Source organism: Lampetra planeri, chromosome 53, assembly GCF_965212315.1.
Source record: "Lampetra planeri chromosome 53, kcLamPlan1.2.h2, whole genome shotgun sequence".
Taxonomy (NCBI): Eukaryota; Metazoa; Chordata; class Hyperoartia; order Petromyzontiformes; family Petromyzontidae; genus Lampetra; species Lampetra planeri.
The window spans coordinates 1,147,647-1,164,769 of record NC_136159.1 but is presented as its reverse complement, the minus strand read 5'-3'; the positions used below and the strand labels follow the sequence as shown (position 1 = coordinate 1,164,769).

General features: G+C 52.7%; 1 protein-coding gene and 1 long non-coding RNA gene across 2 annotated transcripts; one reads left to right on the top strand and one right to left on the bottom strand.

The window, feature by feature from the left end:
- Window positions 1-2,950: 2,950 nt before the first annotated feature.
- On the top strand, window positions 2,951-10,186 carry LOC144734887 (uncharacterized). The gene is made up of 2 exons (XR_013588559.1): window positions 2,951-3,717; window positions 7,219-10,186. It is a non-coding gene; the product is annotated as an uncharacterized LOC144734887 (long non-coding RNA).
- SKA1 (spindle and kinetochore associated complex subunit 1) lies at window positions 9,240-17,103 on the bottom strand. Its single transcript, XM_078617310.1, has 7 exons — window positions 16,858-17,103; window positions 15,431-15,541; window positions 14,890-15,014; window positions 14,140-14,240; window positions 13,183-13,362; window positions 11,910-12,079; window positions 9,240-10,896 (listed from the first exon to the last, which is right to left on the bottom strand). Exons 1-7 carry the CDS (start codon window positions 16,862-16,864, stop codon window positions 10,748-10,750), a joined length of 843 nt encoding a protein of 280 aa, XP_078473436.1. The 5' UTR covers window positions 16,865-17,103; the 3' UTR covers window positions 9,240-10,747.
- Between the last annotated feature and the right edge of the window lie 20 nt (window positions 17,104-17,123).

The window sequence follows — 17,123 nt, the reverse complement described above, 5'->3', positions numbered from 1 at the left end:
ACCTGCTTCCGTGGGCCGGGTCTCCAACACAACAGGAGGGCTGCACTCGGAACAGATGCTAGTGGCATGACGTCAATAGTACAGTCCGGACAACATGGGGGGGTGCGTGGGGACGGTGGGGGGAGGGGGTGCGTGGGGACGGTGGGGGGAGGGGGGTGCGTGGGGACGGTGGGGGGGGACGGTGGGGGGGAGGGGGTGCGTGGGGACGGTGGGGGGAGGGGGGGTGCGTGGGGACGGTGGGGGGGCTGCATTCCTGAGGACTTGAAGCGTTTCCGAGTCCCCCGCCGCCTGCCAAATCGCTGTGAGGCTCGGTGAGGCTCCCTGGGTGAACACGCGTAATCAGAATGTGTGTTTACACTGGAGGAGGAATCCGATTAGCTATAAAGCTCTTTTCGACAGATGTCCAGTAAGTGTGTGTTGCTGCGTCAGACAAGTCGACACCTTCCCGTATGTCTCTCTACATGAAACAAAATACAGGTACAGTATTTTGTTCCTACACATGCCATCAGCCGCAATGGCCTTCCTCCTGGGAGTGAATATGTTCCAGTAGCAGCGGTGCATAACAAACGAAACTCTGGAGTGGTTTCAACATTCAGTGCATCATCATCAGCAGCAGCGTGAGGCTTTGCTTGAAGCAATGCTGCTGAACTACGCGATGCTATGGGCGAGGACTGGTTTCGACATGAAGGGTCTTATCAACAGCAAGGTCAGACTTGCTTCAGCCAATGATATCGGCAAGGTCACCGCCCTCTGCTGCGTCCTACAGCTGCTCCACACAACTCTATATCACGCCCACTTCATAAGTCATAACCATCGCGTAGCAATGAATACATATTCATGCCTGTGCCCGCAGGTGCAAGGGGCAATTGGGGATACCAGGGCCCCCCCATCACCCCCCATCAGCCCCGGCCTCCTCCCTCCAGATGGCCGCGTCTCTGCAAGCAGCGGAGCGTGCCCAGATGAGAGAGAGAGGGGACGGTTCCTGGTTCCGGGTTCTCGGAAACTCGGATATTTTTGTCGAGGTTCTCAACTCGGCGCGGGATTCACGTCTCTGTTGTTACCCGTGGGGGTTTGGGTTTTTTTTTTGCTGTTGTTTGCTTGAATCGGCATGACATTTTCTCTGGTTTTGAATTCCAAGGCATCGCGGAAACACGGCGTTGGGGCGTTCGTGTTCGCACGGAGCGGTGGCGCAGTGGTTAGCGCGCTGCGAGTGCCATGCCCGCTCACGACCAACATCCCTGACGATTCCGGCCGAGATGAGTCCCTGGTGCGGTGTGTGAATCGCCCAATGGGGGAGACAAAGGCGGGAGGGTGTGGTGTTGGTCACCCCCCCCCCCGCCACCACCCCCGTTTGCCAGCCGGACCAGGTGAGAACAGGGTGGGGAGGGCACGAACCCTGCACTGCGCTCGGTTTATCCGGAAATCGTCTCGGAAAGTGCCACTGGGTAGACACCAAACACAGCCAGAGACAAGATACCCCCCCCCCCCGAGTAAGAAAACGCACGCTGTGAGCACACGCGCAACAGACACAAAGATCCCCAGTGCAGGCGATAACAATGTGCTCTATGAGACCCAGCGCAGTAGAAATGCTGGCACATCCCATTCATACAATCGCAGGCATACACGAACACACATTCTTGCTGTGATCATTGCGTACCAGTGTAGATTATTACGCATAAATACCCCTGCTGGGCATGCGTGTACACACACGTGAGCCCACGCGTCATTCCCCTCAATGACGCACGTGGCAGGCAAGGCACGAATACTCAACACAGTCACACGGCACGAATACTCAACACAGTCACACGGCACGAATACTCAACACAGTCACACGGCACGAATACTCAACACAGTCACACGGCACGAATACTCAACACAGTCACACGGCACGAATACTCAACACAGTCACACGGCACGAATACTCAACACAGTCACACGGCACGAATACTCAACACAGTCACACGGCACGAATACTCAACACAGTCACACGGCACGAATACTCAACACAGTCACACGGCACGAATACTCAACACAGTCACACGGCACGAATACTCAACACAGTCACACGGCACGAATACTCAACACAGTCACACGGCACGAATACTCAACACAGTCACACGGCACGAATACTCAACACAGTCACACGGCACGAATACTCAACACAGTCACACGGCACGAATACTCAACACAGTCACACGGCACGAATACTCAACACAGTCACACGGCACGAATACTCAACACAGTCACACGGCACGAATACTCAACACAGTCACACGGCACGAATACTCAACACAGTCACACGGCACGAATACTCAACACAGTCACACGGCACGAATACTCAACACAGTCACACGGCACGAATACTCAACACAGTCACACGGCACGAATACTCAACACAGTCACACGGCACGAATACTCAACACAGTCACACGGCACGAATACTCAACACAGTCACACGGCACGAATACTCAACACAGTCACACGGCACGAATACTCAACACAGTCACACGGCACGAATACTCAACACAGTCACACGGCACGAATACTCAACACAGTCACACGGCACGAATACTCAACACAGTCACACGGCACGAATACTCAACACAGTCACACGGCACGAATACTCAACACAGTCACACGGCACGAATACTCAACACAGTCACACGGCACGAATACTCAACACAGTCACACGGCACGAATACTCAACACAGTCACACGGCACGAATACTCAACACAGTCACACGGCACGAATACTCAACACAGTCACACGGCACGAATACTCAACACAGTCACACGGCACGAATACTCAACACAGTCACACGGCACGAATACTCAACACAGTCACACGGCACGAATACTCAACACAGTCACACGGCACGAATACTCAACACAGTCACACGGCACGAATACTCAACACAGTCACACGGCACGAATACTCAACACAGTCACACGGCACGAATACTCAACACAGTCACACGGCACGAATACTCAACACAGTCACACGGCACGAATACTCAACACAGTCACACGGCACGAATACCACACGGGCACACACTACAAACAATAACAACAGCCGCCAGTCACAGCACTGCGCTTCGTGGGTGCACTCCTAGTGTGGAGGGCGATCTCGCTCTCTCGCCGCTGTCAGGATTAAGGGGCCGTCCATAAATGACGTCACGCGATTTTGGACGATTTTTGACCCCCCCCCTCTTCGTCACACGGCGTCACAAAAAGTCAGACCCCCCCCCTCAAATATGACGTCACAAAGCTCTGCCCCCCCACCCAAATGTTTTTTAAACATGCTTCAAATCGCTTTAAGCTATTGTCATTGTAGTGCGTATTTAATGTGGCGCTGCACTCTGATGTTATAGGAGGAACCATTTATTAAAAAGTATATTTAATTAAGTAGAACGTGTTGTCTATATTTATTTAAAGTTTTGCATTTTGATGTGACGTCACATTTATCTAACCCCCCCCCCCTCGTCACACATAATCACAAATATCTGACTCCCCCCCATAGGTGCGTGACGTCATTTATGGACGGCCCCTAAGGTTACGGGCCAGACTCATTAATGTGCGATGGGCTGACTGCCCGAGATGGCCAGGCAGGAGCACCCACGCCTGCAGTGGGACCCACTGAGCGACGCGACGTTTTCGGATGCGCTTCTGCGGCCGTCTGGAACGTTCCTCCTTTCGATGTTCGGAAGGCACTGGGAGGTATGCACTTTTATATCATCATCATCTAGATCGGCAAACTCGTTTCTTTAAAACGGCTTTTTGTGTGTTCGTGTGTTGTTCTTCCCCGGCAACATCCGACTATCGCGGTTGGCTACGTACGTGCGTGCCAGATGTACACAAAGAACACGCTCATTAAAGACACAGATCCCCTGTGGAGGCTGCACACAGGCGGACACGTCTGTCCTGTATGTTGGCATTCTTACGCACCGTACGTAGCCGACCGTGCTAATCGGACACACCTCGACATGCCATTAAATATAACAAAGCATTGGCCTTACCCCTTTCCGGAAAGAATGAAGCCGCTAAAATGTTGAAAAGCCAAAAGGAGACATCACAACGCATCACGTCTGCATTAGCCACACACACACGCGTGTTTGTGATAAAAACGTGCAAACATGTTAAATATTTACGCGATCTAACCCACACAACAACAACCACACAAACCCGCATTATGGACAAACATTCTTGGAGCAGCAAGCGCGTGGTGCCCTCGAGACTTGTTGGCCTGCAGCCTGCCCGGCGTCCTTGTTGCCACAACCACGTGTCCCCCCCACACCACGATGCTCATGTTGACGCTGTACTCTGAGTACAGTAGTGCTCATTTGAAGGCTGAGTCGACCTAGGGTGTGACCCAGTGACCGGCTTCAAACACAAAAATTCGCCACCTATGCTAGCCGTGGCCGGAAATCGAACTCAGGTGGCCAGGTTTGTAGCGCAGCGCACTGACTGTGCCCCCCCCCCACACAGAGTCTTACACACACACACGGAAACACACACACACACTCGGAAACACCCATCACACACACGGCAACACCTATCACACACACGGCAACACCCATCACACACACGGCAACACACACACACACGGAAACACCCATCACACACACGGCAACACCCATCACACACACGGCAACACCCATCACACACACGGCAACACCCATCACACACACGGCAACACCCATCACACACACGGCAACACCCATCACACACACGGCAACACCCATCACACACACGGCAACACCTATCACACACACGGCAACACACACACACACGGAAACACACACACACTCGGAAACACCCATCACACACTCGGAAACACCCATCACACACACGGCAACACCCATCACACACACGGCAACACCTATCACACACACGGCCGTTGAGTTAAAACGTCGTCACTTTCATACAGCGGTGAATTGTGCTCCGCACAAAAATCATTAGGATCAGCCAGGGCCACTCCCCTGCTACTTGGCGAATGCCTTCCCAATCTCCTGCCGTCTCTTCTTGTGATGTCGACAATCGGCTGCATTTGTTTCGTGCGGAAATGTTCACCTGGCCTCAAGATTCGTTTCCTGGAGGAGGGGGGGGGGGCGCCTTGGCTTGGGGTTGTATTTGTTTAGAAGCGGACCGCGTCGCTTGGGTGACGTTTTTAAGAGAGGTTCCTGGAGGGAAAAAACCAACTCCGCACTCGCAAGAGTTTAACACGCACACAACATACAGAGCCAGCCCGTGTAGCCTTAACAGACTGTTGGGGAAAGTGCTGTTAGCGAGCAGCTATGAAGGCCGGAACGGCACACGAGGGGGTGGGTGGGCCAGCACCACGTCCGACCGCCTTTGTTTCCCTAGTGGCGATGTTTTTACACATCACCACCAGGTACTCATTTGAGGCTGAGTAGACCTAGGGGAGACCCAGGACCGGTTCACATAATCGTCACTGGTGTTGGCCGTGCGCGGGAATCGAACTCGCGTCGCAGGGCTCGTTGCATAGGGCGCTCAACCACTACACTACCGCTTCCCACACATGGACACACACACGGGCACACACACACACGGACACACACACACACGGGCACACACACACGTAAATTATGATGACGTAAAGTGCCCAGCAGCAGAAGCAGCCTTTAACATTCCCAGCGCGTGTTTTCAACACGCACGCACACGCACGCGCGTGTTAATTTACGACCCGATGTGTCTGTGTCTGTCTCTCCCCACTCATGTCTCTCTGACTCTTTCAACTCCGCGTGTCTCTCCCTCCCCTGTGTCCTCACGCATTCCCACGTCCCTGCCTCTTCCCCAGCCTCTCTCCGTGCGTTTCCTCGTCTCTCCGATTCTCCCCTTTCATCTCTCGTCCTCTCCCCGAGTCCCAATCTCGAGAGCTCCTCCGCCTGCACATTGATCAACGCGGTGCGCTTCAGCTCATCGGTCTATCGGTCTCTCCGGACCAATATTGTCCATCAGCATGTCTCTAGAAGCACATTTTTGCTGGTTTTCACATTCTGGGCCTCTTCAGTAAGAGACCGCGGACGTGTCGCTGACTCGGCAACAATCTGGGTCTCGTCAGCATCAGCAGAAACACCTGAGGGTCGAAGCGCTGCAGAGTTGTCCTGCTGCTACACACACAGCTGGATGATACTGTACTGGTAGGAACCTCCTGGTTACACCAGCCCACAGGGATTATTGGGTCCGTCCGTCGTGCAGGGAGGGGCTGGGTGGGGAGGGTGGGGACGGGCTGGGTGGGGAGGGTGGGGCTGGGTGGGGGATTGGAGGGGTGGGGCTGGTGGTGCTCTTATAAAACTCAACGTTTAACCTACTCACGCAGGCTTGTGCCCGCCCTCACAGTCGGGCATATTTGCGGAAATCCACCACGCCGCCGTTGACCCTGGCCATTGATGAGACCCAAACGTAGAAACCGGCCCAGAGTGCGCGTGCTTTAAACAAATACTTGCTGCTGTTGCTGCTGCTGCTGATGTTGGGCAGCGCATTGTGAGCAGGTAACAGTCAATGAGCGTGGGTGGGCAATGAGTCTGAGCCCAGGGCACCCAACGCAGGCGCGACTCTCATTGTCTCAGTGGTTTCCCACGCGGAGCAGTCGTCACCTTCCCACGCCTCTCCCTCTTCACGCGCCGGGGGGTCTCGCCACGTGACCCTGAGACCCACGCGGCGCGTGGGGTTGGGGAAGGTGAGAGACGTGGGGGGGGGGGGGTCACGTGACACAGCTGTACCTGGAGCCGACAGCCACGCGACACGATAAGAAGTGGTCGTGGGGAGTCCACGGGGAAGGTGAATTGGGGTGAGTTCTTCGGCAACGGAGTTACGGGGTAGGCAGGGAAGGAGGGGGGTTGAAGGGGGTTCTCAGCCTGTGGGGCCGTCCATAAATGACGTCACGAGATTTTTTACCCCCCCCCCCCATCGTCACAAAAAGTCAGACCCCCCCTCAAATATGACGTCATAAAGCTCTGCCCCCCCCCCCCCCCCCCAAATAAAACATGCTTCAAATCGCTTTAAACTATTGTCATTGTAGTGCGTATTTAATGTGGCGCTGCACTCTGATGTTGTAGGAGAAAACATTTATTAAAAAGTCTATTTAATTAAGTAGAACGTGTTGTCTATATTTATTTAAAGTTGCGCATTTTGATGTGACGTCACATTTCTCACCCCCCCCCCCCTCGTCACACATCGTCTACACCCCCCCCCCAGGTGCGTGACGTCATTTATGGACGGCCCCTATGACCAAATAACCCGGAAAGCGCCCCCCAAACTCGTCGCAACTCAGGAGGCCAAGCGGAGCTTGATCCTGGACAGGTTCTGGACATCGTCGTTGTGGGCACGTGCACAGCGTTCCATTGTTGTACTGCACACTGCTATGCTTCTCGCGTCCTATGCCCCACGCCTTCACCACGCCCCGCTAACCAGAGCGGTGAAGTATGGTCAAATACATAATCACGAACCGCACCGCGGCGTGGGAAGGCCCTCATCCAGCAGTGGCTTGAACATGTCAGTGAACTCCATGTAAAACAAAAAAACATGCGTGAACATTATTTATCATTTGGGCCACCTCGAACAGCCGATACGTTTATCACACTTAATTTGATGAGACTCGCAGAAGTGGAAACCGGTTCAGGGTTTACTTTGAAACAGACGCTGTTGGGATGAAGAGGGAAAAAAGACCTTTAGTTGACAATGGCTTGCTGGGTTACATGGCCCCTAAAGCCTCGTTGGTGTTTCACGTGGAGATGCCGGACAACGCTCGTCTGTCATTTCACGCCGCACACCCGAGTATGTAGAACACAGACGCACAGGAATAACACACCTGTGTACACACGACGATAAGCCAACGCACCTGTGTTTGTGCACACACACACACGGCTTACCGCGATGCCAGGTGACACCAGGCCAGGGGGCATCTGCTCTGTGCGTGGATAGTGGACTGCGGTGCAGTGGGGAGCGGTGGTGCAGCGGTTAGCGCTCTCCACTACGAACCCGGCGACTCGAGTTTGATTCCCGCTCACGACCAACACCGATGCCGACTACCTCAACCAGTCATGGGCCTCCCCTCGGGCAAGAGCCTCAAATCAGTACCTGTGTAAGCATCGCCACTCGGAAGGCAAAGGCGGCCGGGCGTGGTGTTAGCCACCCATAGGTGCTCGCTAACAGCATTTTTAGAACTGCAGTGCACACACGCGCGCGTTACTCGAGGGCCATCACACGGCAACAAGAACACCCCTAGGTCCACTCGGCCTGAAATGGGGGTTATTCCTCGGTATAAAATGTCCTCAATCTCCATTTCTGACGAGCCACACAGCACGTGTTGGTCTTCTCCGTTGGAGCACACGTGAAAAGTGTGATGTTGTGTCGGTCGTGGGGCATAGGTAGAGCGAACAAGGACCCAATAACATGTTTTCCAATAACACTGCAATGAAAGGAAAATAAATATTCAACGACGTTTCGGGGAAATGGATCCGTGTGTGCAATCTGTTCTCATGTAAATTAAATCTCGGGTTTCATTTCACGCTGGTCTTTCCAGAAATAATATACATGCTCCTTCGGCTGAAAAGTCGTTTACCAGACTCCACTTTACCAGCAAACCTGGAAAATACTCAGCGAGGCAGTCTCGATCGTCATTGCACGTTGCACACGCCTGATGATTGTCAAACACATCCAACTTGACAGAACACCTAATGCGGAGAGAGCGATGAATCCGGCTCCTGTGCAGGGTGGTTACATCGTCTGATCACGAGGGGTGGCTGCAGCTTGGATGAGGCCTTCACCCAACAGTGGACTGGACTGTGGCTGATGATGGATAGACGGGACTGCGGTGGGTCGCGAAGGGTCTGGGGCTTGACAAGTCATGTGGGAGCTGCCGTGACCCGGGGACTGGGCTCAGGCGCGCGGCGCCACCGCGTGGACAGAGTGGAAGACGGCGCACCGCGTGCGGTAAAGGCGTCGGGCTTCTTGTTCATTGCAGTTGAAGGGGATGGCTACATTCGTATTTAGATTAGAGACGAGGGCGACTGTTGCATTTGTCCAAATCATCGGGAATGCGCCCGATCCCACCACCACCACAGTTGGCTGCTGGCTGCGTAAGGTGCAAAACAAATATTCAACAGACAGATCTCCACTTCATGGTTATCACTCGTATCACCATCAACAAAAATTATGCCTGAACTGTTCTCGCCTCGCCACCATCATTATCACCACACCACACACAAGGACCTAACTTTCACAAAACCAACATTCAAGTTTATTAATACACAAACTTACATTATATACAAAACTAGCTTTACTACCCGGCTTCGCCCGAGACTTGGATTCTTGTCTTGGATTAATACACGGCCTACGTGGAGGGTGGGGGGGGATGTGACGTCAGCAGGTACGCCGCGTGACGCTGCCGCATGCGGGTGACATCACGGATGTGACGTCACCACTCACTTGCCGTGCAAAATATATCCATTATTGCGCCCTCCCCCCGCCCCCCAAAATACAAAAGTCTATTTTCATACTTTTTGCATTGTGTACAGTCTAGAAGCTACCCACATGCCAAATTTCAAGTTTGATGCATGTCGGGAAGTATGCTCAACATTTCGAACACACATTCACAAATGTCCCTTTTATAGATATAGATGCGGGCTTTGTCGTCAGCAGAGGGCAGTGGAACAGCCATTGCTGTATTGGACCTCCATGCGCACACCCCTGTGGATCCCTGCCTTCACCAACCCACGCTGACAAAGTGCGATACAACAACCCCCATGCCCTCATCCAGCAGTGGATGAGCAAAGGGTCCTGTAAATGCGTACAGGAGTAGACACTCGGGTAGGACACTGAGAGGAATGACGAGATGCAGATTGAGCAAAAAAATCGGGTCAAAACTGTCCTCGAAAAGGACGTCTCAAATGCGATTCACAACTATAGACAAAGCCGGACGGACGGTGCTTTTGAAGGCGAGGGCAGAGTTCGGAAGTGCAACAATTGAAGGCTCTACTAGCACGAGGAAAGAAGAAAATGGCGAGGTGTAGTGGCACCAACGATGCGAGCTGTGTTGACGTCCTGCCCTTGGCTTGACATGTAACGCGTGTGTGTATGTAGTCGGTTGTGATCTAGTGACAGATCACACATGATTTTTGATGTTTTATATAAAGAGCTAGAGATTAAATTTGGCACGAAAGTATATTGTTTTTTTTAATGTTCTTGATTAAAATTGAACACAATCTAAAAACAAAAATAGCTGTTTTCGTTTTTTTAAAGGACCGCACAGGTTCTCAGGGTTTCAAAATGGCTTCAGATCTTATCTTTAAAAAAACGAAATCTGTGATTTTGGGCCACACCAAAAATTGGAGGGGGGGGGTGGCACATATTAATTAACCTCTCCCTGTTGTGAATTGTATGTGGAGGTTTGGAAGGACGCCCGAATTCAAACAATAGAGAAGATGGTCACTCGTTTTTTTTCCAACGACGTGTTGGACAAGTGCGACGCTTAAGCCAAGATAAATCAGGACGCCCAACCACCACGTTATTCGCACAATATATTTTTTTAGGACGCAGCAGATAAGAGGGACGATCAAAGGGACAGCAATAATCTCACAGGAGGCACGAACACAGCGGCAGCTCGCACAAGGCAGCCACCTCGGCAATCGCGAAACCTCCACCGGCGCCAGCACGACAAAGGCCCGACCACCTTGGGGGCGAGCGTGTGGGGGTTCGGGACAAGCGGCGGTGGCGCCGGCGGTGCTCAGAGCACCACGTAGCGCGTGAGCCCGCCCCCGCGCACCTCGCGCAGACGCTGGCAGTGGCGCAGCACGCCCAGCAGGTTGAAGAGGCGCTTGTCCACGCGCAGCTTCGAGTTCTCGCGCAGGTCGTCCTCCACGAAGAAGCTGTGGCCTGGTGGGGGGGGGGGCACCGTTGCATGGTTGTCACTACCGTCAACTTTCCGACAATTCGTCAAGCAAAAACTAAACTTAACACGTAGGTACTCTTAGGCTTTTTCGGTAAAGTCACGTAGGTTAAAAATTTTTATAAAATTAATAGAAGTAATAATAGAAATAAAATAATAAATCACGACGTTTCGGAGGCAACACAAGTCTCCGTCATCAGGTGGGACCGTCACAGCTAAAATTACTGCATCAAGTTCAAATCTAGAATTAACACGTAGGCTTTCGCGACCAATATTATTCTGGCGAATTGCCCGATGATGCTGGATGTAATTACCAGCGAAACGTCGTACTCAAAAATTGGAAATGTTGTGGATTCACTCTTCAACACACCAGTGGGCTAAAGTAGTGAACTATTTGTCACTTTTGTCAACGTGACACTTTTTTTGCTGATTGGCCGTGTCGGGTGGTGGAGGGTTACGACACATTTATAAATAACGCGATCTAACCCAACAAACGTTTATTATAGCTATTTGTTACAAGCGACGTGGCTATCACGAATGATAGCTCAATCAAGTGGCTTATCTTGTGGAAATTTATAGCAGCCAAATATAAGTGTGGAGCAAGCGTTTCTGGCAAAGAGAACACGCGACTTGATGATTGGGCGCGGCGTCACCAATCAGCGGCGCTCGTGCCACTCGTTGCATTTGCTCGCAGTTCGTGCCCCGCGGTCGCCCACGTTCATACTCGCGGGGGCATTAACCATGAAGACGCGGGGGGCATTAACTATGAAGATGCAGGGGCATTAACCTGCCTCAAAGTGGACATTGCAGATGAAGCGACCTTCGAAAAATGTAGTTGGATAGCGTGTGCTGGTGCCCCAATCCGTTTGAAAATGTACTCCCCGAGCTACCGCCTTTCTGGTTATGCGTGGCGCCAGTAGGCCGGCGGTGAAGAGCAGCCGTGGGGGGGGGGGGGGGTGTGGAGGTGGGGGGAGGGGTATGGGTACGCTGGCCAAGCCACCTTTGGTGTGCGGGGTCTCCTGCTCGCGGTAGACACGATGCCGCTTGACGGCAGCCTCCCCAAGCGAGCGCTTCGGCTGCCGCAGCAGCGTGTACTTGGAGGCGAGCGCGCAGTTTATCTCGTGCACGGTGCCGTTCACCTGCTCGTACGCCATGCGGCCCTTCAGGTACCTGCGGCACACACGACGACGTTCTTATGCATGCGTTGTTGTTGTTCTGTGTGTTGTTTATCCAGTGTATACAATGCAATTCGTCACCTCGAATTAACCTGCCGTGATTCTAAAGGGGCCGTGTTCTTGGCCGTGGCTCGTCTCTGGTTTGATCTCCAACGCTCGCGCTCAGCCACGGCTTGGGCTCACTCCGCTCATGGAAATCCCGATCGTGGCTGAGATCATGCACGGAGCAGTCAAGATAAACGCATGATTTGAACCGGCTCAGTTGAACCAGAGCAAAGCCCGAGACCGAGTCATCACTAACAATAAAGGGCCTCAGTTCACGATTGCTTTTACCCATGTGCAGTGATTCGTTCAATCCTGCTTCTGAATAACGCCGGTGCTTCGGGACTCGTTCCATTCTCGTGTGATGCAAGAGATCGAGGAATAAATGATGAGCAAACAACAGCTGTCATTTGCCACTGCACAAACATAGCACACGCACAGATAGACAACAAATACACAGGTGGCTGTTACTCCAGTCGTACCACAGTCGTACCACACGCACTGTAGTAAACCACAAGAGTATGCGGAAGAGGAATAGAAAAACTTCACAAACTCTCTCCTGAAGCCTTCTTGTGGCTAACAGACCTCAGACATTGGCATTGCTCCTAATCTTATTACTACAGGCGAGGATAAAAACCACACACACGAATGTCTACACACAACTACAGCCGCTGTGCGACACGAAGTGATGGTGACACATCAGCACGACCCTTGTGCCAGGCTGGGTGCGCTTTGAGGTCACGTGAAGTGTTGAAGGCTTGCTTGTAGCACACGGGTAAGACCCAGGTGTTGGCGGTTAACGGACCAAGACGACCGTGCGCTCTTCATTCACATCGACAACAGTAATTTGTTTTGAATGGCACTCTTCTTGTACGCAGTCGTGTCAATACTTTTTATGCGACCAGCTACTTCTCGATAATGTCAGACAACAGTTGCACTCTCACGCAGGGGGGCCCCGCAAGGATTCGCAGTCTAGGGCTGCCTGCGAGGTTCCTGGGGACCCCGAGGGATCCAGAGGAACCTGGGCAGGGGTGAGGGGGAGGTGGGGAAACTCACGCTGGCACTGCCTCGAACTCGCTCACAGTGAGGATGCCGATTGCGGGGATCGGGGGGGGCGCCGGTCGCTCCTTCTTGGGAGGCTGTGCGGGTTGCAACGGGGCCACAGCGGTCGCCTGGACCCCCGCTTGGGGTCCCCCTTGGGCCCCAGCAACATGGAGATCACCACTGGCCTGCATGCTGATAGTGCCATGAGTCACGGCGAGGTAAAACGTGCGTTAGTGGCTTTCAGAAATCAGAGTGTCACTGAATGGATGATGCAAGCCACTCACTGTTTGGTGTGTCCCCAAATCAAAATGTCATCATCATCATCCGCCATGATTATCTTTTCACTGCTGGATGAATGCCTCGTTATATCTGCTCAGTCTTGCGAAGCAACTTTCATCGAACTGCTGTCTATAACTTGCTTACGTTCTCCGATCCATGAGAAATGTAAACAATGTGAGTGACGCTTGCGGTGACAGAAGAGCACTGACCAGCGTGGTTGAAGTATGGTCAAACAATCACCACGACCGACACGACACGGGGAGGCCCTCAAATAGCAATGGATTGACAAAGGGCTGTCTGGATGTGTATGCTGAACTTCTTTCGCACTGTACGTAGCCAACCGTGCTCAATCGGAGGTGCGGGTGAAGGACAACAAACTAAATACATAAAGCAGTTATAACGACAATAATTAAAATCTAGATTCAAAGTGCATAGCTCCAGTGGCTTCCTAATATTGCAAGAACGTTCCAGACGGCCGCAGAAGCACATCTGAAAGTGCGTCATGCAATAACCGTCTTTGTTCGATAGTTAGCCAAAAGCTGTTGCGATGATGACCGGAGTTTGCGTGATGGTTTATGCTCCTTGACGAGATCAGCAAGGCACATACATACTTGCATACACAAGTGTAGGCAAAGGGTCATGCGTCTCCCACGTGTACAGAGCTAACCCTCACGCAGGTGTCTCCCTCACCTGGCCACTAGCGGAGGCTGCTTCCCGGGCAGGTGCCTTGGCAAGTTCTCAAGCATGTGCTGCAGCGATTCGTTATTCCTGGTGATTTGCGCCATCACCGCCTTGTGACCACACACACACATGCACACAAAGACCCCCCCCCTATAGTTGTAGCAAAACGTTGCGGAAAGTGTTGTAAGCGAGCAGCTTTGAAGGCCAACATAGCGCAATGCTAGTCTTTACACACCGCGGCAGGTACTCATTTAAAGCCGAGTCTATTTACTATAGTACTATTTTTATTTCACCAAGTAAAGCCCAATGAGCTATATAGCTCTGTTTCAGAAGCAACCTGGCCACAAATAATAGCTCAACAATGTGGCTTATCATGTGGACATGTATAGAAGTCAAATACTCTAAACGCATGTTTCAAAAATGTGGAGGGAAAAACCGGAGGACGCGACCATGGGGAGAACACGCAAACTCCAAATATGCAGCAGGCGTCAGGGTTGGGATCGAACCCAAAACCTCCTGTACACCAGGCGAGGTAGTTAACATCTCATCACCACGGCAAGATGTTAAGGCCAAGTCGACCAAGGGGAGGTTGTGAGGACCGATGTTGGCCGTAAACAAGAATCGAACTCGGGTCACTGGGTTCGTAGCGGAGTGTGCCAACCACTGCACTACCGCTGCCCTACACATGAAGGTCTCCTGTACAGCCACACAGCAAGTGCTGTTCGTGAATACTAGAGGGCCAGCAACAAGAGCTCTCACCTGCACTTCGAGCGCAACCTGGTTTCGCTGCTTCTGAAGCTGCTGCATCTCCTGCACAAGTGCCTCAGCTTCCTGCAGCTCGGACTCCACGCTGTGTAGCATGCGCACTAGCCACTCGTCATCCGCTGTGGGCACACAACGAGGAACGCTGTGATGACGTGTTGAAAAGCTGGGAGGTGTAAGGAGCTGTGTAAGGTGTACAGAGCTGCGAGGAGGTGAACGGAGCTGCGAAGAACTCCTTGAGGTGGAGGCGTGAGGAGCTGAAGTGTAAGGAGCTGTGGGAAGGTAAGGACCTGTAAGGTGTAAACAAGTGTGAGGAGCAGCAATGAGCTGTGAGGAGGTCAAATGAGCAGTGAGGTGTAAGCAGTTGTGTGGCGTGCTGCAAGGTTTGAGGAAGAGCTGTAAAGAGACATTTGGTGCAGAGACGTGAGCTGAGGTGGGAGCTGAGAGGTGAGGTGGGAGCTGAGGTGGGAGCTGAGAGGTGAGTTGTGAGGAGGTGGTGTGTTGCGAGGAGGCGAGCTGCGATTGTGTATTTCTTCACCGTCCACATCTCGGATCTGCAGCGCCAGCCTCAGCGCGTCCACCTTGGTCCTCACCAGCAGCTCCAGGTCCTCCACGCTCTCCACCAACACCACTGCCGACACGGCCTCTCCTGCAAGGCGACATTGGAAGTGAGACGGCAATTCGAGAAAGTTGCACCGAACAACTCAAACAGCAACCAAACATAATGGCCAGCACAGACGATCACTATCATCAAAGCCTCCACCTGCGGGCAAAAACAACAACGAACAGCAGCACAGCACCCAACAGCGTAGACCAGTTCCAACATCACAGCTTCACCTGCAAGCAAAACCATCTCACAGTAGCACAGCACAGGGCAGGGTTCCTCATTGCAAGGCCCGCGGGCCACTGGCGGTCCCTGGTGGCCTTTAGTGCGGCCCTCGAAAAACACCCCCCACCACTACCGTGCTGTCAAACCCCAATGGTTTCAAGTGTGTGGCGGCCCTCACACGGATTGTCTTATCGGAGAACGTGGCCCCCCCTCTAAAAACCAGTGAAGAACACCGACATAGAGACCACCACAGGGGGGCACAGCGTCACCTGCAGGCACTCATCACACAGCAGTCTCGGTCACAACAGCAGCAGTGTCAACACGGCTCCGCGAAACAAACGAGCCGAATTTAATTGAACAAATTTGGCGGAATGAACCCGATGTGCGAACTCCGAGTTGACTGCGGATCCACATTGAGGCCATCATTTTCATCGGCAGCCACTGCTGGATGAAGGACTCCTCTCCAAGCTATTACAACTCTCAGGTGTTCAACACGTGGATAAGAGAACATAAGCAAGTTAGAGACATCATCAACATGAAACGCGATGAGTTGTGAGCTGTGAGGAGGGATGCTGTGAGGTGCTGTCGAGTCTGTCTGGCCGGATCGAGGGGGCTAGACGGGTATGGCCTGGACAAGAGATGGAGCGATGTGGTTACAGGAGGACGTGGAGCTGAGTGGACTTGCTGTTGACCGGTACCAGCGGTGTCAAGATCGACCTCTGTGGAGGAGGCTCGTGATGGACGCTACTGGGCAGTGCCAGGCTAGGTGCACTGTGAGGCTACTGGGAAGTTGGAGGCAGTCGCCCTCCAACAACAACGGAGGGCGGAGGAGCGACGCTCACAACAACGAGCGGAGCGCCGGGAGGATAAAACGCAGCAAAGTTGGCACAAAAGGTCGACACTTGGCCTCAAAGTGCACCTAGCCTGGCACAGGCGCCGTGGGAACCTCATCGCCACTTGTCGGCGGCTGTTGTTGTTGTTGCCGATTGTAGGTTCACACTAAAGCCATCATCATCATCGGCCAGTCAGTCCACTGCTGGATGAAGGCCTTGTCCCAAGGGCGCCGTAATCAAATTACATCTTTCGAGCATTTAAAATCTCCTCAGACGAGGCGAACGAAGGGAGAAGTCACTCACCCGACATCGCTTCCAGTTTATTTCCCCAAGAGTTGAGGTCTTTAATATATAATCTCGGTTGAGGTCTTTAACGCCGGGCCCAGCTCTCCACGCCACTCTCGGGTTTGAACAAATTCAACGCGAATCAATTCAGTGTCGAATAAAGAGAATCGATTCCATACCTCACCTATGCACCCAACCGCGCGTGTACAATTCATATATCAATGCAATTAGAAAATGTATGAGGTACATTCAGTAGTTTTTGTTTTTATCCGCACAAACACGAC

Excerpts from the sequence above, each read along its gene's own strand:
- SKA1 (XM_078617310.1), bottom strand. Across the intron at positions 15,015-15,430 it reads GCAGATCCGAGATGTGGACG|CGGATGACGAGTGGCTAGTG; the intron begins GTGAAGAAATAC and ends GTGTGCCCACAG. Across the intron at positions 10,897-11,909 it reads GGAGACCCCGCACACCAAAG|GCCACAGCTTCTTCGTGGAG; the intron begins GTGGCTTGGCCA and ends CCCCCCCACCAG.